The following is a 22,540-nucleotide window of genomic DNA, read 5'->3' as shown; positions in this document are numbered from 1 at the left end:
CGGCGATATCTGTAGTTCATCTTCTGAGGAGTTGAAACGCTACTATTTACACACCAAGGGATTCGCGGCGGAGCAGGATCATCCTCTGGGTGCTTGTGAATACAATCACAAACTCGGTAAACAGCGTTCCGCGCATGAACGTGCGCAACGCTTGCGCTGCACGTGACGTAACGCTGCGCTAATATGAGGCAATCCGTCTTTAGAGCACCTTTTATTAAGCGCAAGACTGAGGGCTACGTTATTATCTCTTGTTGCACATTACTAATAAATAATACTATGCATTATTTTATATTCATGTAGAAAAAGTGCCTCAAAAATAGAACCAAAATACAGAGATGTTAAGCATTATATAAAGTTCATATATGTAAATAGCTATATTACAAGGGTATAATTAAAAAAAAAAAATTAGGGTAAAAGTGTGTCCCAAAGTTTGTCCCACAAAATGTGAAGGAAAAAAGATACAATTTTTAATAAACTGACTTATTATTATTATTATTATTATTATTTAATATAAAATTATATTATAAAATATAAAAAAAAAAAAAATTATTAATATAAAAAGAAACTAAGGAAAAACAATGTATGACAAAGTCATTTTTGAAATACGTGAGCATATCTGACGATTTCAAATAATGTTTATTTGTACAAACTGCTAGAAAACAGAGAAGGCAACCACAGAGTTCTCCAGAAGTTCACCTGCTTGAATCTGAGGCACATGTATGTGTGAGTGCATTACTTTTGTCTTTATGGTTAACACAGGATCGGCCAATCTTACAATCCAATCCTTAAGAACTAAACAACAGCTAATACTGCCGTACAACACAAAACCAGTGAGGGGAGATCCAGCTGTTAAACCTCATAGATAAAATGAAGCATTATCTGGAGATTAGAATGCTTAGAATTGGGACAAAAAAAATCTAGAACTATAGATTTCAAAATCAAATGTGAATTGTACGCTTCTGTAATGTGTAAGAATACAACTGGCCTGTTTTAAGTGCTATATTTAGCAGACAAAATATCACCTTTTCAAGGAAAGCTACATTAACATGTACATCCGTGTCTCAAGCATCATTTCAAATCAAGAACCTCCGGATAATGAACAGCTCATGAACATTTCAAGGCACTACGGCACTGTAGTATTTACAGAATCCATGTGTTACAGTCTGTGGAAGTATGAGGGTTACTGAGGATAAGCTTCGATCACCATAGCATGACCCTGCAACACACATACAAGAGAGTGTTATGAGGATATTTCCACGTGTGTAAATGCTTTGTTGGTTTTGTAGAGTCACACACCTGTCCTCCAGCGGCACACGCTGCCACCAAGCCGTACTGACCACCCTCCTTCTGCAGTCTGTGGGCGACGGTGGTCACCAGTCTACAGCCGGTGGCCGCAAACGGATGTCCAAGAGACAGAGAACCTCCCCATGAGTTAAACTTCTCCATCGGAGGAGCACCAACCTGAGAAAACAGAAACAATGTGCATGAGCTTTCATTATCATCGATATCATCAACATTATTATGAAGAGAGAAGCAAGATTTGCAACCAATTATTTCACAGCCTTACATCTTCGGGGGGAAAAAAAATCAGCTCATTTCCAAAAATGGCCTAATATTCACAAATCTTATAAAGCAGAGTTCAAAAATATCATATATTTTTTCAAATGATAAATAAAAATAACAAGAGCAGTCAAATGCTTTTCTAAATAATTGCATTAAATTCAAAATTCAAATAAACACGTTTCAATTTAAAAGTATTTACATTTTTCATGTAGCTTACAATCTGCAAAGAAGTGGAAAATATATTTAAATACTCAAGCAACTTCACATGAACACGTTTATAAATACTTTTTTTTTTTTTGTTCACAAAATCTGTAGTAAAACACCCACAGCATTCTCTTCAGTCACCGCCCATAATTATATCCTTAAAAATCAGGATAAGCATAAAATAATGTCTTCAGAATCATTCATACAGATTCAGAGGAAGACAGGAATCCTGTGTTTGTGGCAGTTTTAATGGTGATTAAGGGTTAATACAAGACGTCTTCACCTTACAAATAGTTGTCGAAGGCAAAAATGCTATGAAATGCATCATATTTTATGTGAAAGTGTTACATGCTCCAGCTAAACAGCCCCTATTTTTGCAAATTAGGACTCCAAAATTAGAAACAAGTATTGGATTTCATTCAGCAAGTGTGTAGATGTTTTTTTTTAGCAACAATAAATCAATTCTTTATAAATGGTGAGTTTTGCATGGCAAATGCAACTCATATTTTCTTTATTAAAACCTATTTTTTGTAATTATGCTTTGTTTAGTTGATGATTTATTACCCAATGGGACATCCAGTACATTTATTATTGCTCAAATCCTCTTGGAGTATCCTGAGGTTTAGTATTTTGCTCAAGGGCACTATGGGGAATCATGAATAAACCCCTCCTGGGTTTCGAACACACAACCTCTGGGACTTCAAGTACTATTTCACACACCCTCTGGTGTAAACACGCACCTACCTTAGTTTTTCTGCCCATATATGTTTGGGCGAACCAGTCAGATTCCATTGCCTTCAGGTTTGCCATGATCTGACCCTGTAAAAAATAAAAACAAATAAAGCAGACAACTAAAGTCTTTGCACAAGTGTTCTGCATAGGATCTGTAACGCAGTATCAGTGGAAATCTGGAAGGCGATGCTTACAGCAAAAGCTTCATGGAACTCAAACACATCGATGTCGTTCAAGGTCAGACCGCTCTTCTCCAGGACCTTTGGTGTGGCGTAGGTCGGCCTGAGAGAGAAAACAACCAACACATGAGTGTGTGTGACATGAGAGAGAGACAGACATTTTCAACATTGTATTAGAATGATTTCTGAAGATCATGTGACACTGAAGACTGGAGTAATAATGGTGAAAATCCAGCTTTGCACCACAGGAATAAATTTAATTTTACAATATATTCAAATAAAAAAAAGAGATTTTAAATTGCAATAATTTTTTATTTTTAACCCCAAACTTTTGAACAGCAGTATCTAAAAAGCTGATTAATGTATGCAAGCAATTCTCTGAATAAATGACTTCATCTTTTTACATGATGTGTAAGAAAGTATAACAGTGTCAATTTGGTACAATATACTCACTTAACTGATTATTAGTCTGTCTCTATTAAGAATCTCTATCTTTATATCAAAGGAGATAAAGAAGATGTAGCATATAAAAAGAGAACAGAAAATGTTTTGAACGAAAATCTGAACCAAAGAGGCATTTTTTTGCAGCCTATGTGAATGTCAGTCAGAAACTCACACGCCACAACACAACCAAACCACAGCAATAACAAAACCCACAGCACAAAACCTCACAGGCCTGAAAGAGAAAGAGAGGAAAGAAAAGAAAAGAGGCAGGAGCTCACCCGAGAAGCAGCTGGTCTTTTGGGTCTTGAGACACGTACACAAAATCTCTGAAGGTAAAAACACACAGATATAATATCAACATCAGCATCAGCAGCATGAGGCACTGTGTGCTGAAGAAATGATGTCTGTCTGCTGTAATGGGACACAATATAAACACATGACACCTACAGCCGCAGGAAACTGAGCTTGATTAACAGGAAAATGGAAAGACTTCACTATCATTTCAAATTATTCAACAATTACATTTACTTAAAAGTAAATTGCATCTTTTTTAAAATATGTTAAAATATTTCCCTTAAAAGAGTAAACACTGACGTTACTGAAAATTACTTTCACGTGTTTCTGAACACATATGTGACCCTGGACCACAAAACTGGTCTTAAGTCTCCGGGGTATATTTGTAGCAATAGCCAAAAAAACATTGCATGGGTTAAAATTATCGATTTTTCTTTTATGCCAAACATCATTAGGATATTAAGTAAAGATCATGTTCCATGAAGATATTTTGTAAATTTCCTAAAGTAAATATATCAAAACTTAATTTTTGATTGGTAATATGCATGGTTAAGAATTAATCTGGACAACTTTAAAGGCGATTTTCTCAGTATTTTGATTTTTTTGCACCCTCATATTCCAGATTTTCAAATAGTTGTATCTCAGCCAAATATTGTCCAATCCTAATAAACCATACATCAATGGAAAGCTTATTTATTCAGCTTTCTCTTAAATTGACACTTAAGACTGGTTTTGTGGTCCAGGGTCACATATTTGGTTTTCAGATAGTATTTCTGAGCCATTTTTGCAGTTTAAGCTCAATAAATACACTTGATTCATGGGTAAATTTTGACAGATCAGCTAAACTGTTTAGGAAAACACAGATGACGTTGTCAGTGATATGCTGCTTCTGGTAGTTTTTTAATGTAAGGCATTATTTTTGTTTTGTACCTGAGATACGCTTTAGGCTTGTAACCCATAGCAAGAGCTTTCTCCTCTGACATGATCAAAACCGCAGACGCTCCGTCAGTCTGAGAGAACAACACACACACAAAGGGAAAGAGCTCATGACAAATCTGACAGATATCCCTTAAATTAAAGGGCTGGTAAAAGCAAGTTGGATTAAACCAGAATCTCAGATGAACTGACCAGGAAGGAGGAGTTTGCGGCCGTCACTGTGCCGTGAGGCTTGATGAAGGCGGGTTTCAGTTTGGCCATCTGTTCCATGGTGGAAGGACGGATCCCGTTGTCTTTAGACACAATATCCTTCCCTGTGACAAACACATCATCACAACATTTAAACAACGATCTGAACTGCTCAGTTATGCTTGACAAAATGCAAACTTATACTGTTGCTTGGTCCAAACAGACTTGGGTGTGAAAGCGTCCTCAGAAGTGTAAATAAAAGTCTTATTTCTGTTCAATTCATTTGCTTACTGCACTTTCATAAATTGCCTGCAAGCAGAATTGATAAAAATAACAAGTATGGAAACTTGTTTCCACCAAGGGATAAAAAGCAAAAAAGGTCATTGCGACTCTCACAATTATTTTTCCCCCTCACAATTTCAAGTTTATATCTCACAATTCTACCCTTTTTTCAGTCAGAAAAGTCAGAATTGCGAGATACAAACTCAGAACTGTGAGACAAAAACTCACCAAATGTGAGAAGAATTAAACTCATAAATAAAAAAAAAAAATAAATCCTATATAAATAAAAAAAAACCTTAAATCAGAAAAAAAAATCTCAAAAAAAAAAATAAGAAACAATAAAAAATGTGAAGAAAGTCACACATTACAACAACACACTGAAATGTGAGATAAATTGCAATTTTTAAAAGTCCAAATTGTAAGATATAAAATAAAGAAAAAAAAAAAAAATCGATGAGTTTTAGAACAAATTGGCTGAAATGTGGCAAGTGCTGCTGTAGTTAAAAACCACAATTCTGAAAAAATTGTGTTAATTGTTCACCTGGCACTTTAAATTGGCTGAAATGTTGTGGCAAGGTGCTGATGACATCACTGAGCACTGAGCCCGCTGTCTTGAGCTTTCTTTGCGAGGGTGTGAGATCGCAGAGCAAATTCATCCTGCTCTAAACGCGACACACCGAATGCAGCCGCCAGACGGTCCGCGGAGTGACCCATTGTCTCGGCTGTGGAGAACTCGGCCACGGCCGGCAGCTAAACACACGTGAAGAGAGAGACATTTAAGAGCTTTAAATGACATGAACCCAACAATACCATACAGACTGTATTTAGACAGATTAAAACAATGAAATATAGATGTTCTAGTGATATATGCCATTTTATTAATCAGATGTAATAAAGGGCTATAATATATGATCAGACATTCATCTTGAGGGCATCAGTAAGAATGGGTTGCGTCAAGAATTACAAAAAATCAGTAATGTTGTGTCATATACATATACACTATAGTGTTTATAAGATTATTGCTGTTTTAAAATTTATGGTTGCTTTCTGTATCATTTCAAGCTATTTTTGCTAATAACCTTATAAAATAATATTATATACAGTATATATAAAATACTGATATATAAAGTGTTTATGCTTTTATATCTATCTTTATAACTATTAGATGTTATAGATGTGTCTTGTATAATTCTATGTGTTTGCTAATTATCTTTGCAAATAATAGTAATAATAAATAACAACAATATTGTTATCTAAAACATGTAAAATATCTTTGTAATAATAAAAATATTAACAATATAATATAAATTAGAAAGTAAATTTATTATTATTATTATTTTTACAATGTAGATTATTATTTTTACAAAATGCATAATTGATATGATGTTGCAAACCACAGCAGGGTGTACTCTATTTCTCCAAAATGAAAAATTACAGAATTTGGAGTGATAAATACACTATGGGGAATTTGTTTTCTGTGTGCTGGGGGTGATAAGTGTGGTGTATTATGGGTAATGTAGTACCTCAGGTGCCAGGTGAGCGAGGCGGATGGAGCCCAGCAGAGAGAGTCGAGCCCCGAGGGTTTTTGCTTTGTTGAGTGACAGCATCGTCTTCCTCATCCTGCGGCTGTGACGAATGGGAACGTCAGACATAAACTCGACTCCACCGGCGACGACGGCATCACACTGACCGGCAGCAATCAAACCGACAGCTAGAAAACAAATTAACAATCAATAGTTCAGTCCATTTAACAATCTTCTGTACCCTGCCTTCAGGTTTAGTTTTAATTCAATCCACCATCACCAAAAGGTGTGTCAGTACCTGTGGTCATCGCTTGGTTGGAGGAAATACACGCCATAGTCACTGTGTGAGCAGGAGTCTTATCTGAGAATCCAGCACCAAGAGCCGCCTACAAGAAAACATTACAAATAATTATTTCTAAACGAACATCCAAACTAATTTTATAATCAGAAACCAAGCAGCAAATGTAACATTTCTAAGAAATGGTCTTTCGCTGATGATGGTACCAGATATAATATAGTTAACTGAACTAAAACAATAAAAAATTTAAAAAAAAAGTTCAGTCAAATACTTAAATATAAAATATATATATATGTAATCAAATTATATATATATATATATACACACACACACACTATTTAACTTTTTTAAAATTAAAACTAAAAAAAATAAAAAATAACAAAAATACAAAAAAATTAATAAAAAATTAAAACTAATAAAAAATAACAAAAATACAAAACAATTACTAAAACTTTAACTAAAATTTAAATAAAAACTGGACAATATAAAAATAAAAACCAATTACCAGTATTTATAAAAACTATAATTGCTTGTAGTATAATAGTTTGTCACAAACATAAAATAGCACAGGAAAAATAAAATATGTATTTATAAAAAATAAAATAAATATATATCCTATACAAAATAATGCAGATAATTTATGTAAATAAATATGGTCATGGGTTTAATGTGTTCACACACACAGACACACACACACACACACACACACACACACACACACATGGTAAAGACACGCAAACATATTTAATCTTATGGCAACTAAAACATCATTAGGATTGAAAAAAAAAAATCACAGGAATAGTAAAGTCGCTTTTTAAATATTTACGTATTTAATCCTTTTAATTACATTTTTAAATTTATGAATGAGTTTGCTTTTTGTTTAAACACATAGTATGTGTTCTACCCAATTCACAAACAAACACTGGAACTGCAGTGATGCTCTGTGGACAAATGAAATCTCTGTTCATCTCTGGCCCTCGAGGTCCACTTTCCTGCAGAGTTTAGCTCCAACCTTGATCAAACTCACCCGCCAGTAACTAAAAATAGCTTCAACATCCAAATTCTATTTTAGAAATGATCCCAGACTAGAAAGAGGACAGACTGACCTCTCTGGCCACATTACTGGTCTTCACTTCCTGAATAACAGTTCCATAGACAATATAATCAACAGCATCTTTAGGGAGACCGGTTCTGTTCAGCAGACCTCTGAAAAAACAAAAAACAAACATACAAAGACAGACACTTAGTCCTGAACCTTCTAGTGATGAGTGAATCTTTATATGTATGTGTGTGAGTGTGGTGGCATACTGTAATGCAGCTCTCGCCAGATCGTGGGGCATCAAATCAGAGTATCTAATAACAAAGACAGAGAGAATAAAGACACAAAGAATGATTTCAACAGTAAATCTAATGAAGAAACAAACTCGTCTACATCTCTGATGGCCTGAGAGTAGATTTTCAGAATATTTTAATTTTTGGGTGAACTATTCCTTTAAATCTATTCCTTTGTGCACCTTACAAACTATTGTTTAATTTAAAACGTGTAACGTGTGCCAGTTAGGCCACTTTTTTTTAATTTTATTCAAAAAGGAGTTCGGACGCCGTAACGTGTGCCAGTTAGGCCACACCTCTGACTTCATGCTCATCTGAACCAAAACACATTCTCACTTACATGGTGCCAGACTGGAGGAAAGGAGTTCGGACGCCATCAACTAGAACAATGTTCTTCACTCCCAGTTTGGCCAGAGTCTTTTTGCTCTTTGCTGTGTGATTAAAAAAACAACATAAAGAAAAAGACCAACAAAAATATTTACAGTTGTATTGTGAAAATGGAATGTGCATTTTTCTTTTTTACTCTAAATCAACATAAAATTTGGTATTTATTTTATTTAGCATGAGGCCCTTTGCAGAATAAAGCAAAATAGATCACAACTGGACTGATTACTGGTAAGCATTACACCTGGAACATTACCTTGAGCTTGCAGATGAACAGATGTGCCGAGAGAACGAGCAGCTGGAGAGAAAGAGAACCAAGTTACTCATACAGCTCTAATCATCTATAAGTACATTAAATGTTTAGTGCACATTGCATAACGTGACGTGTTATTTAGCTCTGCTGAGACCCAGGACGCCTTACCAAACTGAGCAGCCTGCACAGATGTCAAAGGGCTGCTCCTCAGTGAAGTTAACAACATAGACGCCATCTTCGATTATCTGGAAGTTAATCCAAAAGTGTGAAAGATTATTCAAAACTATCAATCATTTCAGTCTAACAAAGCAGGTGCTTTATTAGACAAGTATGCTCTCTCTCTCTCTCTATATCTATCGATCTATCTCTATATATATATATATATATATATATATATATATTGTGCTAGTCTCAACATTTGTTTTCTGACATTTGACATTTAATACTTGTAACAGCTAAAACAAAAATATTCCGTACAAAACATAAATTAATCGGTCTCAACATTTGTTTTCTGACATTTGACATTTAATACTTGTAACAGCTAAAGGAATAATGTTTTTTCAGTTCTCATTCAAAAAAGTCAATAAAGATTAATGAAAAACTTGGCAGAAATGAGTTAAGCATAACAAATGGATGTTTTATTATTATACTGCACGTACTGTTATCACACAGTGATGTAATTGTTGTATAATAAAATATATTTATATTTGACTCTGACCTAATATCGTGTACACGGCCTTCAAAACTATTAAACATCTGTAACAAAATATTTGATTTACTTAACCTTTATTTAACCAGGATAGCCTCTCTGAGATTAAACAAACAAAAACAAACTATTACACATCACTGAATCATCTTGCAATTGCAAAATAACCGTTTTAAAATGTTTATAATCGTATAATGTGTATCAAAACTACGTGCCATCTGCACATAAATGCTGCTCAAAGTCTCTGAATCAGCTGTCACACAAAACTGATTGTCTTCATCTTCACAAATACAGATGTATCATTTAAAACCCTCAATCTTTCTTTGAAATAAGTGACACTTGCTTTGATATTTTGCATTAATGCAATGACATTCACACATTGTTGCTAAAGTTATCAAATGCTATCGAAATGCTATCCATATCTGACATTAATATGTTAAGTACGATAATATGGTAACATAAGTATGCCTGACACTGATCTGTGAGAGTGAGTGTGTGTGTTTGTGTGTGTGTGTGTGTTTGTGACCCTTCACCTACTTCTGTCAGTAGACCGGGCAAGGACAAATATATAAAGGCATTATGAACATTTAAGCAGCAACTTGCGATCTCGACATCATTATAAAACAACACCGATCATGATATGAGACATAAAAATAACACTTTAACACACAAGAACGACCAGACCGATTCATTATTCCGCATGTCTAACAACACTGTTTAAGATATTCATCATATAAACACAATGTATGTTCGAATATAAACGCATAAATCACATTTGTACCTGTTATTGTTGTGAATGTTGAGCGCGAGTGTGATGTTTGATGTCTCGCGTCTATCTAATGACTACAGCAGTGCACGAGCCGCAGGACCCCGCGCCCCTGGCAACCCGAATCACTGCCAGAGTGGAGAGAAAAACGCTTACTTTATGTATTAAAAAGTGACATTGTGTTAACGTTAATACATGTGCATACACACACACACATATAAAAAGATATGCAAGTTTGTTATATACACTAAAAAAGGGAGATGAGCTTTTATTTAAAGGCGCTAAGTTGGCTGCCCTAATGGCAGCTGCACGGGCTCGCGCTTGCCAGTGAGCGCGCGCGTGTTCACGGTGAAGGATGGCGAGCGTGAGACTCCTGTTGACGCGGCGCTGCTGCACAGCTTTAAAAACTACCACAGGTACAAACTTATTCAGAAATATGTACTTAGAGTACATTTATATTTTATTGAATTATACTGTACTTGTATATCCGCCTCTGAGTGAGATTGGAGAGTTTAAATGAGGTGACCAGCATGAATGACCTTTCACCTAATTTTGACAGTTGAGGTCAGTACAGGTATAATAATGGTATAAATTATACCATATTTAATCATAACTACATAAAAATATATAATTACTAGTAATACAGGTCCAGTGGCAGCTATAGTATCCAAAATATTACAGTTTTTACTGCTGTGGTGGCTGTAAAATCATTAAAATATATGCTTTTTTATTTTTTTCTTTTAACAGTGTAAGAGACTTATTGTCATTTGCTTTATTAAGTTTTTGTTTACAATTAAATTTAATGCCAAGTTGGCATAGTTTACTGTACACTGATTTTGTCTGCAGAATGATGCAAAAATATAAATATCAGTGTGTTTCAGCAGTAAAAGTTACTGAGATACTTAGCAGGAAGCTAAGGCTATTACAGTAAATTACTGTTTCTCATATTCTTCTACAGGATGTGTATGACTTTACACTTGTGAAACACTTGTGCATATAAACAGTGGTGTGAAAATGTGGTCCTGATTTCTTATTTTTTTGCATGTTTGTCACACTTTAATGTTTCAGATCATCAAACAAATGTAAATATTAGTCAAAGATAACACAAGTGAACACAACATGCAGTTTTTAAATGAAGGTTTTTATTATTAAGGGAAAATAAAATCCGAAACGACATGGCCCTGTGTGAAGAAGTGTTAAAACTGTGGTTTATCACACCTGAGTTCAGTTTCTCTAGCCACACCCAGGCCTGATTACTGCCACACCTGTTCACAATCAAGAAATCTCTTAAACAGGACCTGCCTGACCAAAAGTGAAGTAGACCAGAAGATCCTCAAAAGCTTGACATCATGCCGAGATCCACAGAAATTCAGAAACAAATGAGAAAGAAAGTAGTTGAGATCTGTCAGTCTGGAAAAGGTTATAAAGCCATTTCTAAAGCGTCAGGACTCCAGCGAACCACAGTGAGAGCCATTATTCACAAATGACAAAAGCATGGAACAGTGGAGAAGCTTCCCAAGAGCACAGCGACGACTCATCCAAGAGGTCACACAACAACATCCAAAGACCTGCAGGCCTCACTTGCCTCAGTTAAGGTCAGTGTTCATGACTCCAGCATAAGAAAGAGACTGCGCAAAAATGGTCTGCATGGCAGAGTTCCAAAACGAAAACCGCTGCTGAGCAAAAAGAACATAAAAGCTCATCTCAGTTTTGCCAGCAAACATCTTGATGATCCCCAAGACTTTTGGAAAAATACTCTGTGGACTGATGAGACAGAAGTTGAAGTTTTTGGAAGGTGTGTGTCCCATTACGTCTGGCATAAAAGTAACACCGCATTTCAGAAAAAGAACATCATACCAGCAGTAAAATATGGTGGTGGTAGTGTGATGGTCTGGGGCTGTTTTGCTGCTTCAGGACCTGGAAGACTAGCTGTGATAAATGGAACCAGAAAAGTCCTGAAGGAGAATGTCCGGCCATCTGTTCGTGACCTCAAGCTGAAGTGAACTTGGGTTCTGCAGCAGGATAATGATCCAAAACACACCAGCAAGTCCACCTCTGAATCGCTGAAGAAAAACAAAATTAAGACTTTGGAGTGGCCTCGTCAAAGTCCTGACCTGAATCCTGTTGAGATGCTGTGGCATGACCTTAAAAAGGTTCATGCTCGAGAACCCTCCAATGTGGCTGAATGAAATGATTCTGAATAGATGAATGAACCAACAAACATCCCACAGACATCTCACATACACACTCAAAGCAATCAAAAACAAAGCTTGATTGCAGTTGTTGCTGCTAAGGGTGGCCCAACCAGTTATTAGCTTTAGGGGGCAAGCACTTCTTCACACAGGGCCATGTATTTTAGGATTTTGTTTTCCCTTAATAATAAACCTTCATTTAAAAACTGCATGTTGTGTTCACTTGTGTTATCTTTTACTAATATTTTAATTAGTTTGTTGCTCAGAAACATTAAAGTGTGACAAACATGCAAAAAAATAAGAAATCGGGAAGGGGGCCAACACTTTTTCACACCACTGTGTGTATGTATATATCTATGGGTCAAAGAAAAGTTACATTTTGGTGTCCGCATCAAATACAATTTACAAAAATTTTAAATACATAAAAACATGTTAAATTCAAGTAAAGTGTCTACTTTTATATTTCAAATAACTTTTGTGAATAAAAAATATGGGGGAAATAATGTTCCAAAGTGTAAAATTGTTATCCAGCATAATGGTCCGGACTTTGATTTTACCATTACACCGTTAAATAAAATACCAAGTTAAAAAAAATATATTTGTTTTCTTGGTATTTTTAAATAAGTGTTGACTGTAATATTAAATGGACTTTATCTTATTGGTTATTTTTAAGCATTTAAATAAAAAAAACTCAGACATTCAGCAGTCTGTGACATCATCAGATGGCATCTGGAAGACCGCGTGGTGCTGCGAGAAAAGTGAGGTTATTGCTCTTTTTTGAAAAATAAGTAGATGTTGTGAATAATTGTGATTAACTTTACTGGTCAAGCTCGGTGTTTGAAATAGGTGGCCAGTTGATTGCCTGCAATATAAGCAGACATATCATGAAGGTCATGTGAATGTGACAGGTGGAGGTTGTATGTGGAACTGGGGTGGAGGTCATGCATGTCTCCAATGACGACAGGATTCTGGGTCAAAGGTCACCATGTCACCTGTTACATGAATTTCAATAGAGATTACATATTTAATAAAGTATATTTAAGACACCCGTGTGGTGTACAACATATCAATCTTATCATTTATACTGTAATAGAATCAATAAAAATTGATTACGGTCTGTTCAGGCTGAAAGGCAGCGCTTATTATTAGCATAAGACAGGTTATGTTTTGTATTAACTTGTATTATTTTGTATTTACAGCAACATTTTGTAAGATAAGATCCAGATTAAGAGTGAATAAATCGCTTGTTCTGTCATAAACACAAACCAGGCTTGTGAATTACAATATTCATAACTATTCATTTGTTAAAAGGAAATGCCCTCTGTGCATGAAGGACTATATGACATTTTCATTAAAGGTTCACATGGAACTTTAGACGTGTGTGATCGTGTTTATTTTTGTTTTGGGTCGAAGGTCATGGACAGAGAAGTCTCTCGGTATCATCAGCTGTGCTGGGTAACTATTAAAGACTGAATAGATGAATAGAGACATGTTTAATGTTTTCTTTTTAAGCACTTCTTTGTCTCTCTCTGTCTGCAGCTCGCACTCATGTCAGTTATGAGGTCAAGGATAATGTTGCTGTGGTTCGAATCAATGATCCGACCTCAAAGGTGTGTTCTGTTCTTCTCTTCATTACTTTGATGTAATAATGTCAATGTTTATTGATTTAAAAAGTTTAAATACATAGTTTTATTCAGCAAGGATGCTTTAAATTGATCAAAAGTGACAGTAAAGACATTGTAAAAATTTATCACGTTTCCACAAGAATATGAAGCAGCACAGCTGTTTTCAAAATTGATAATAATAAATGTTTCTTGAGCAGCAAATCAGCATATTAGAATGATTTCTGAAGATCATGTGACACTGAAGACTGGAGTAATAATGCTGAAAATTCAGCTTTGATCACGGGAATGAAATTACATTTTAAAATATTTTCAAATAGAAAACATTTTAAATCTTTTTAAAAAATATTTCATTATCTTACTATTTTTACTTGATATTTGATAAAATAAATGCAGCCTTGGTGAGCATAAAATAATTTTTTTTTTACCATCCCCAAACTTTTAAAAAGATATTACATGTAATTTGTGTGTGTAGGTGAATACTCTGTCCAGGCACATGCAGGCAGAGATGGTGGAGGTGATGAATGAGATTTGGGGGAATGCAGCAGTAAAGAGCGCCGTCCTCATCTCCAGAAAACCAGGATGCTTCATTGCAGGAGCTGACATCAAGTACCACACACACACTCACTCGCGCACACACAACGAATGCTAGACCATTTATACAGACTCACATTCATCATCATCTCCTTCTTTCAGTATGATTCAGGCCTGCAAGACAGCAGAGGAAGTGACATCACTTTCACAGGAAGGACAGAAGATATTTGACCAGGTTGAGAAGTCACCCATCCCTATCGTGGCTGCTATTAACGGCTCCTGTCTATTATTATTAACTTACATCAATTATTATTCACTTTCATTATTTAATTTTGATTTGTTTTTAATTCATCATTTAATCCCTTTTCAGTGATGTTACCGCTAACTAAAACTATTAACATTTTTCAGTGATTGAAAGAAAGGATATATAAAAATAAAATATAAGTTGAAAAACTTAATCTTAAAAAACTTTAAAGAAACTGAGAAATGTTACCTTGGCAACTAGCCGAAATAAGTTTAAATTTAAGTACTAAAATGAATACAACTAAAACTGAATTAAAGGTGAATAGAAATATACAAAACCCTGAAAAATAATAAAAATCAATAAATTACTATGAAATAAAATTAAAATAAAAGCTAATTTAAAATATTAATATTATAATAATATATAATAAATAATACTAAAATAAAAATATAAAGTGTATAAATAGTTGTAAGAAAGGTTTTATCATTTTTAATGACTATTAATCAGTTGCATATTAGTATGCATTTTACTAGCATATTGGCTGTTTATTAGTACTTATAAAGGACATATTAATTCCTTATTATCCATGACCATACCTTACTTAATATCAATAAGAGTGACCAATACCTGAACACTACTACTACAACAACTACCTTACTTAATATCAATAAGAGTGAATATGTGTTCCCTAAGTGTTACCGTATTTAATAATACAGAACAATGCAATATGATACATGCAGACTGTAATATTATATTATACAATAAACCCTTTAAATTCACCCTTGGTTCTCCTTTCTCCTGTTCTTTCAGTTTGCCATTGCATGTCAGTACCGCATTGCCACTAAGAGTAAGAAGACGATTCTAGGCACCCCAGAGGTGATGCTGGGACTGCTGCCCGGTGCTGGAGGGACTCAGAGGCTGCCCAAAATGGTTAGGAGTTTACTCACACTCTCTAACTGCTCAGATGATCAGGATATGTAGATGCTGTCAAACTCTGAATGGTAGAAAACCAAATTTTTCATCAGTATTTTTCATAATGTTGTTTGTGTGTCTTAGGTTGGCCTTCCCGCTGCATTTGATATGATGCTGACCGGCAGAAACATAAGGCCAGACAAAGCCAAAAAAATGGGGCTCGTACATCAGCTGGTGGATCCTCTGGGTGATTTCATTTATTATAATAAATATATAGTCCCTCAATCACAAGCAAATCATTTAATTTATATTAAAGAGGCTGGTATCATTTTCTGCTTTTAAAAAATATTAATAAAGTTTAAAATGGTAAAATAATTAAAATAAAAAATAATTAAAATAAAAAACGTAAATGGAAATTAGAACTGAAATAAATAAGTTGAAGTACTAAAGTAAATAAAAGTAAAATTGTAATAACAATATAACAACAATAATTAGTAATATTAAAAAAAGCTAAAAGAAATTTCAAAAACACAAATTACTAATAAACTAAAATGATTGCAGTTAAAAATATAAAATAACAGTTAATTCAAAATATTAATAAATTCTAAAATAGTATATAAATAATACTAAAATAGCACTGCTTTATACCATTTATTGAGACCAAACAGCTTCCAAATAAAATATAACATTTACATGTTAAAGAAAGGTTCAGTAGCATCAGCCTGGTTAATAAAAAAGAGAAAAAGATGATAATTAAAACAGTTTTTGATGCAGGAGACCATAGCATTTTAAGTGGACTTTAGACCCAAGAAAAAAAACCTATTCCATAATTTATTTAAAATACATTTATTTCATATTAAGTATACTTCAAATTCATTAACATATTTATTGACGATATCACTTAAGACTTACGGATATAAAATTATAATTAATTGTTATTTGGAGTATTTCTTTATTGCACAATGCACATTTCTTAATATTAAGCCTAAAATGTGTTTTAATATCACTTTTAATAAGGATTGTATGATCTCTGTATAATATCTGTCTGTGAATGCAAGATATTTAAAGTGTACCTGAAGTATGCTTGCAATAGTTAGCACAATCAAATATACTTGAGTGTTTCTTTAAATGGACTTCAGCACTACTTCAAAGTAGTAATTTTGTGCATTAAGCACAAAATTAGTTGTTCCAATTTAGCAGACTTTAAGTAGCAGTTTAGTATACCAAAAGTACAATTGCAGGGTGTTTTTATTAAGCATGTAAATAACATTTTTATATATATTTATTTTCATAGGGTTATATATATTTATTTTCATAGGGGGAGCATATTTTCACTCGGGGAGGAAAGATAAAAAATTCTACACAATGCAGATTTGGACCCCTGTAACTAATACGTGTTTGTGTTTTGTGTGACAGGTCCAGGACTGAAGAGTCCAGAAGAGAGGACCATCGAGTATCTGGAGGAAGTGGCTGTTGATTTCGCTAAAGGTCTCGCTGATAAAAAAGTCACAGTGGAAAAGAAGAAAGGACTCGTGCAGAGTAAGACAAACACATTAGTGTCAAGATAAGAAGAAAAGTCAGACCGTTGACTTGTCTGTTTATTAAAGGCTTTTATTGTTTTAATCTGTTTTTCTAGAGATACAGGATTTTGTAATGGGTCTGCCACCGGTCAGGAAACAGATCTATAAAACTGTCCACAGTAAAGTCATGAAACAGAGTAAAGGGCTTTATCCCGCGCCACTGAAGATTATAGAGGTAAACACACACACAGACAGACACACATACTCTCACTCGCTCATGAACTCAAATGTTTTGGTGTGATTTTAGTGTATTCAGACGGGCATTGAAAAAGGAAACGCTGCTGGATATCTGACTGAATCTCAGGTTAGTATCGTCAACACCGTGATCACTTGAATTTCAACATCCCTTCCTGAAAGTGAAACCTCCAATAAGATTTCAGGGTTTCACAGAGTTTAACTCTGTATACACAAATTTCTAAGGCCTCTAAATGATCAATATGATCAAACCCTTGCCAAAAAACCTGTTGCAAGCAATCCACTACATGCCTTATGTCATCTGATTGATGTTTTATACTTACAGAGCAAGTAAAAGGCCTTATAGTTCATTCCTTTTAGGTTGTGCTTGTACAGTAAACATAAAAATCAAACATAAGAATAACTTGAAAATGAGCAGCACTGAGTGGACTGAAACAACTTAGGTTTACTTGATTATCCAGACATCATTTTTTAGAAAAATCAGTGAGTATCAAATATAATCATCAGGCTTTTGAGGAACGTGTATTTGTTCATCTCTCAATCATCATTGTATTGCATTGCATTATATGTTTTGACACTTCAGAGCTTTGACCATAAAACTAAACACTTAAATCTCATTTTACTAAGACATATTATTGGGAGATATAGAGTGACAACTGATATTTCTATGCATTTTTTGCAAGTAGTGTTATACTGTTATAAAGATCTCACTGATTTGCATTACAAACATCAGAATTTCATCTGACCATATAAATATCAGCATCTGCACCAATTAGCAAATTTCTGCTCAGTTTGGGGCTTTCAATAAAACTTTCCGTATTTTTACTATATCATACAATATGTGCTCTAAAACCCTGATGTGTCAAATATGATACTCAATAAAAAAACACATGCAAACCATTTTTTATATTTCTTTTTATATTTTATCTAAATGTTCAGTAAACTGTTATAGGCATATAAAACAGCATATTTGAGCATTTATCAGCTCGTCTGACCTCTTGTCTGTTTTCTAGAACTTTGGCAAGCTGGCGATGACATCAGAGTCCAGAGCTCTGATTGGCCTTTATCATGGTCAGGTGACGTGCAAAAAGAACCACTTCGGGAAGCCTGAGAGAGACGTGAAGTACGTCTGGTGGGAGGGGCTGAGTGAAATGATGTCATCAGGATGTGAATGTAATAACTAATTGTGCATTTGATTTTTTTTTTTTAGAAAGCTAGCTGTCCTGGGAGCGGGGCTTATGGGAGCAGGTATTGCTCAGGTAACGATAGACAAGGGTGTGGCCACCATCTTAAAAGACACAACAGAGGAAGGACTTGCCAGAGGTCATCAACAGGTGTACAAGGGGTTGGTGTAGCACACCCACAGATAGACATCAACATGATAGAAATATACAGCAGTTTTCCAAACTCACTGGTTCATCAGCTGCAGGTCATAGTGTGATACAGCAGGGGGCGCTGCACTCCAGGGCATTAGAAAGAAACAATTTAAGCAGACAGCCAGCAGATGTCAAGCTCTGTGATCTTTGTCCATAGATGACCATGAAATGAGACTCTTGCTCTGATAAAATCCAAACACACAAATAAACACAAATATCAAAATGTCAAACTATTGAAAGTCTCCTCTTAAGATAAGTTTCCCCGCAGTCACTGCAAGCCTGTAAATGTGTGTAGATATGCGTCTTAAAATAATTTTGATTTTGGTTTTATTTTTTTTTTTTTTTTTTTTTTAAACATTTTTTTAATTTAACATTTTTATATAATTTTTTTTTTTTAAAAAAATCTTAAAACTTTCAAATAATTTAAAACTGCTATTTTCTCGTTTCAAGTTCAACCTGGAAAAAGGTTGAATTACGAAAAAAGTTTTATTATATTAAATACTTTAAAACTTTACTTAGTTTACTTAGTCAAGCGTAAAAACTAAAATATTTTTGTATTTGTAATATATTTTAAATGTTTAAACTTATGTTAAATCTAATAAATACGTTTCACTGTTTCTTTCTCAGTCTTAACGACAAAACAAAAAAGAAGAGTCTGACGACATTCGAGAGAGATGGGATTATGTCGTTGCTGTCAGGACAGCTGGACTACCGTGACTTTGAGAACGCTGACATGGTCATTGAAGCCGTGTTTGAAGACCTGTCAATCAAACATAAAGTGGTGAAGGAGGTTGAGGCCGTAAGTTCAACTTTGTGTTTGCTTAGTGCAATATACAGTCCACATATATACACTACTGATCATACTTGTTCTGTGTGCAGGTGATTCCTCCTCACTGTATCTTTGCCACCAACACGTCCGCTCTGCCGATCAAAGACATTGCAGCAGCCAGTAAGAGACCTGAAAAGGTGTGTGTGTTTTAAATGGGTTTGACTGTAGTCAGTACTGAAGGAGAGATTGTTTGTGAAAGTCTTTATGCTGAACTACTTGTGTGTGACGTAGGTGATCGGGATGCACTATTTCTCTCCGGTGGATAAAATGCAACTGCTAGAAATCATCACCACCAATAAAACCTCCAAAGACACAACAGCATCTGCCGTGGCTGTTGGGCTTAAACAGGGAAAGGTCATCATAGTCGTGGGGGTACGAACACGTTCTGCTTTATAGTTTCAGCATTTGCTCTGCATCAGCGAGTGATTATGTTGTATGTATATTTCATCAGGATGGTCCAGGGTTTTACACCACTCGTTGTCTAGCGCCTATGTTAGCCGAGGCCGTTCGAGCACTGCAGGTAAATTCCTACATGTTTGAATAGCTTATACAGGTAAAAACAATTGGTTCCAATTAAAGATTGAATGCTTGTTTGTGGTTTAAAGGTATCCTTGTGGAGAATCAGAAAATGTATTAAATTTGGACTGTTTGTTCAAAACTGTTTTTATTATGTGAGCCAAATTTTTTTTTTATTCCTTTATTCAATTAAATTTTTCTTCTTACTATTATTATTATTATTATCACTGTTGAAAACAGTTTCTGCTTAATATTTTTGTAGAAACTGGTTTCTTTCTGAATTCTTTAAGGGATTAAAACTTCAAAAGTACAGCATTTATGTGATACATAAATCTTTTTTTAACATTATAAAAGGTACAATTTAGGTATAATTTTTATTAAACTTGGACTGCTTGTTCAAAACAATTTTTATTATACGAGCCAACTCTAATCTTCCTGTCTCATCACTTTGGCCAAAGGAAGGAGTTGGGCCCAAGAAACTGGATTCCCTGACAACAGGATTCGGGTTTCCTGTCGGTGCGGCGACACTTGCTGACGAGGTCGGTATTGACGTGGCGGCTCATGTTGCAGAGGATCTTGGCAAGGCTTTTGGAACGCGATTCGGAGGAGGAAATGTTGAGGTCTTGAAGATGATGGTCCAAAAGGGGTTCAAAGGTGCATCTGTTAAACCACATACAGCTTTGTGTTCATAAATTGTCGGTTCGGTCTTACAGAACATTTGATGGCAAGTTAAAGGGATACAGTCGTTCACCCAAACAAAAATGTGCATTTGACTTTTCAGGGAATAATGGCTTAAATTTCAGAAACCGTATCATCACCATAACAAAAAAGGCAGAACTGTTCTTGTCACATTTGAATTCAGAAATCAGATTGTTATTGGATGTGAATATGTGCACTTTAGGACGCAAGTCTGGAAAGGGTTGTTACGTGTATGGAGCAAAGTCGAAAGAAAAGAAGGTGAACTCAGGAGCTGAAGATATTCTCAAGAGCTTCAAGCTAACAGCGCCCCCTGCTGTGTAAGTTGGTTTTCATGATTAACAAGCATCTTAAATCTTGATTTACCTCAGGAGAAACCTTTCATATTTCTCCTGTTTCTCTCTTTAGCTCTGCCGATGAGGATATTCAGTACAGACTTGTGTCCCGATTCGTAAACGAGGCCGTACTGTGTCTACAGGAAGGCATTTTGCCTGACCCCGTACAGGGAGACATCGGAGCCGTGTTTGGGCTTGGCTTCCCGCCATGCTTGGGAGGTAACACACACATTACACACCTTGTAATTAAAATGATTTATCATAACTGATGCGGGCCTAGCACTTAGCCCTGAGGCACACCGCATTGTGCCTGGGGATAATTAAGAATTTGCAAAGAAACTTTGACAACCCACTTTTTTCCCACATTTCAGGCCCGTTCCGTTTTGTTGATTCACATGGAGCTGACAAACTTGTTCAAAAAATGAAGCGCTTTGAGGAGGCTTATGGTAATCAGTTCACTCCCTGCCAGCTGCTCCTTGACCACGCCAAAGACTCCAGCAAGAGGTTCCACAAGTGAAAATTTGTCGCCATAATTTTGTGACCTCAACATTCAGGATCTTTTCAAAAAAAAAAAAAAATCACGTTCACTCACTTAGGGTAGTGAATTGTTTAAAAAACCTTCATTTTATTTGTGTTTTATGATTACTGGGTTAAAAAGCAGATATTTCCTAACTTGGCCTGTACATAATTGATCAGTTTATTTATGTGGTTAAAGAAACAATAACTATGTAAAATCCCTCTTTGTTCTCAACACAAACTCTATTTTTTAAGAATTTAACAGCAGCATATTTACTGGCATTATTCAGCTACACATAACATCAGTTCCCTGTAGAAAATTTCTGAATGTTGCAGCTACATTTTTGTTTTAACCAGCGTGCTTCAGATTATCTCCAGGTTGAGCTGGAGTGGAGACACAAACTTTTGTGTTATTTGTTGTTGTCTTTTTGTTTTTTTGTATAGCATAGTGGTTTGTTTGTTTGCATATGATTCTGCTATAATAAACTTGTAATCCCTGGATATTTTCTGAAAGGATCATCCTGTATTTCAGTATATGTAAAGGAAAACTCTTTGAAAGAATGAAGAATGTGTTGGCATATGTCCACACTATAGCATATATGTACTTGTAAATAGAGTATATTCTGGAGTACAGGTGTTTTCAAAGTGTGGGGCACCAGAGCTTTTCAGGGGAGGCACAGAGAGTGTTAAAAAAAATTATTGAACAAAAATATATATATATATAATATATATATATATATATATATATATATATATATATTCAATATGGAGCCAGTAAGGGGTCATGGCGCTGAGGAAAAAATATTCAGTTTTTAACAATCTCTCTCTCTTTCTCCATCTTTCTATCATCTTGTCCCTTTAGGGACACCGTAATTCAGTTTTAAACATTATTCAAAATAATTTCAAGA

The 22,540-nt window shown here is 35.0% G+C and overlaps 2 protein-coding genes across 2 annotated transcripts; one reads left to right on the top strand and one right to left on the bottom strand.

The window, feature by feature from the left end:
• Positions 1-617: 617 nt before the first annotated feature.
• On the bottom strand, positions 618-10,250 carry LOC109113064 (trifunctional enzyme subunit beta, mitochondrial-like). The gene is given in 17 exon segments (XM_042778275.1): positions 618-1,216; positions 1,297-1,461; positions 2,512-2,586; positions 2,694-2,781; positions 3,401-3,448; positions 4,347-4,426; positions 4,545-4,666; positions 5,365-5,422; positions 5,424-5,573; positions 6,347-6,534; positions 6,645-6,732; positions 7,751-7,850; positions 7,953-7,997; positions 8,317-8,407; positions 8,617-8,658; positions 8,782-8,858; positions 10,101-10,250. Coding segments are annotated over 16 exon segments (1,443 nt in total). The 5' UTR covers positions 8,849-8,858; positions 10,101-10,250; the 3' UTR covers positions 618-1,180.
• Positions 10,251-10,363: 113 nt separating this feature from the next.
• On the top strand, positions 10,364-22,133 carry LOC109113066 (trifunctional enzyme subunit alpha, mitochondrial-like). Its single transcript, XM_042778363.1, has 21 exons — positions 10,364-10,501; positions 13,691-13,732; positions 13,817-13,887; positions 14,375-14,508; positions 14,596-14,714; positions 15,371-15,377; positions 15,451-15,607; positions 15,734-15,836; positions 17,006-17,128; positions 17,226-17,344; positions 17,417-17,473; positions 18,378-18,487; positions 18,575-18,709; positions 19,368-19,539; positions 19,620-19,706; positions 19,801-19,941; positions 20,021-20,089; positions 20,544-20,739; positions 20,987-21,101; positions 21,190-21,335; positions 21,488-22,133. Exons 1-21 carry the CDS (start codon positions 10,441-10,443, stop codon positions 21,631-21,633), a joined length of 2,310 nt encoding a protein of 769 aa, XP_042634297.1. The 5' UTR covers positions 10,364-10,440; the 3' UTR covers positions 21,634-22,133.
• Positions 22,134-22,540: the final 407 nt, after the last annotated feature.

The sequence above is a fragment of the Cyprinus carpio genome, chromosome A20, assembly GCF_018340385.1.
Source record: "Cyprinus carpio isolate SPL01 chromosome A20, ASM1834038v1, whole genome shotgun sequence".
NCBI lineage: Eukaryota > Metazoa > Chordata > Actinopteri > Cypriniformes > Cyprinidae > Cyprinus > Cyprinus carpio.
Note: the sequence above shows the minus strand (reverse complement) of the source record. Positions and strands in the feature narration are given on the sequence as shown.

What these genes read in the sequence shown, in the direction of transcription:
- LOC109113066 (XM_042778363.1), top strand. Translation starts at nt 10,441, where the DNA reads ATGGCGAGCGTGAGACTCCTGTTGACGCGGCGCTGCTGCACAGCTTTA. An exon ending in CATCAACAGGTGTACAAGGG is followed by an intron (nt 18,710 to 19,367) that starts GTTGGTGTAGCA and finishes TTTCTTTCTCAG; the next exon opens with TCTTAACGACAAAACAAAAA. An exon ending in AGGTCATCATAGTCGTGGGG is followed by an intron (nt 19,942 to 20,020) that starts GTACGAACACGT and finishes ATATTTCATCAG; the next exon opens with GATGGTCCAGGGTTTTACAC.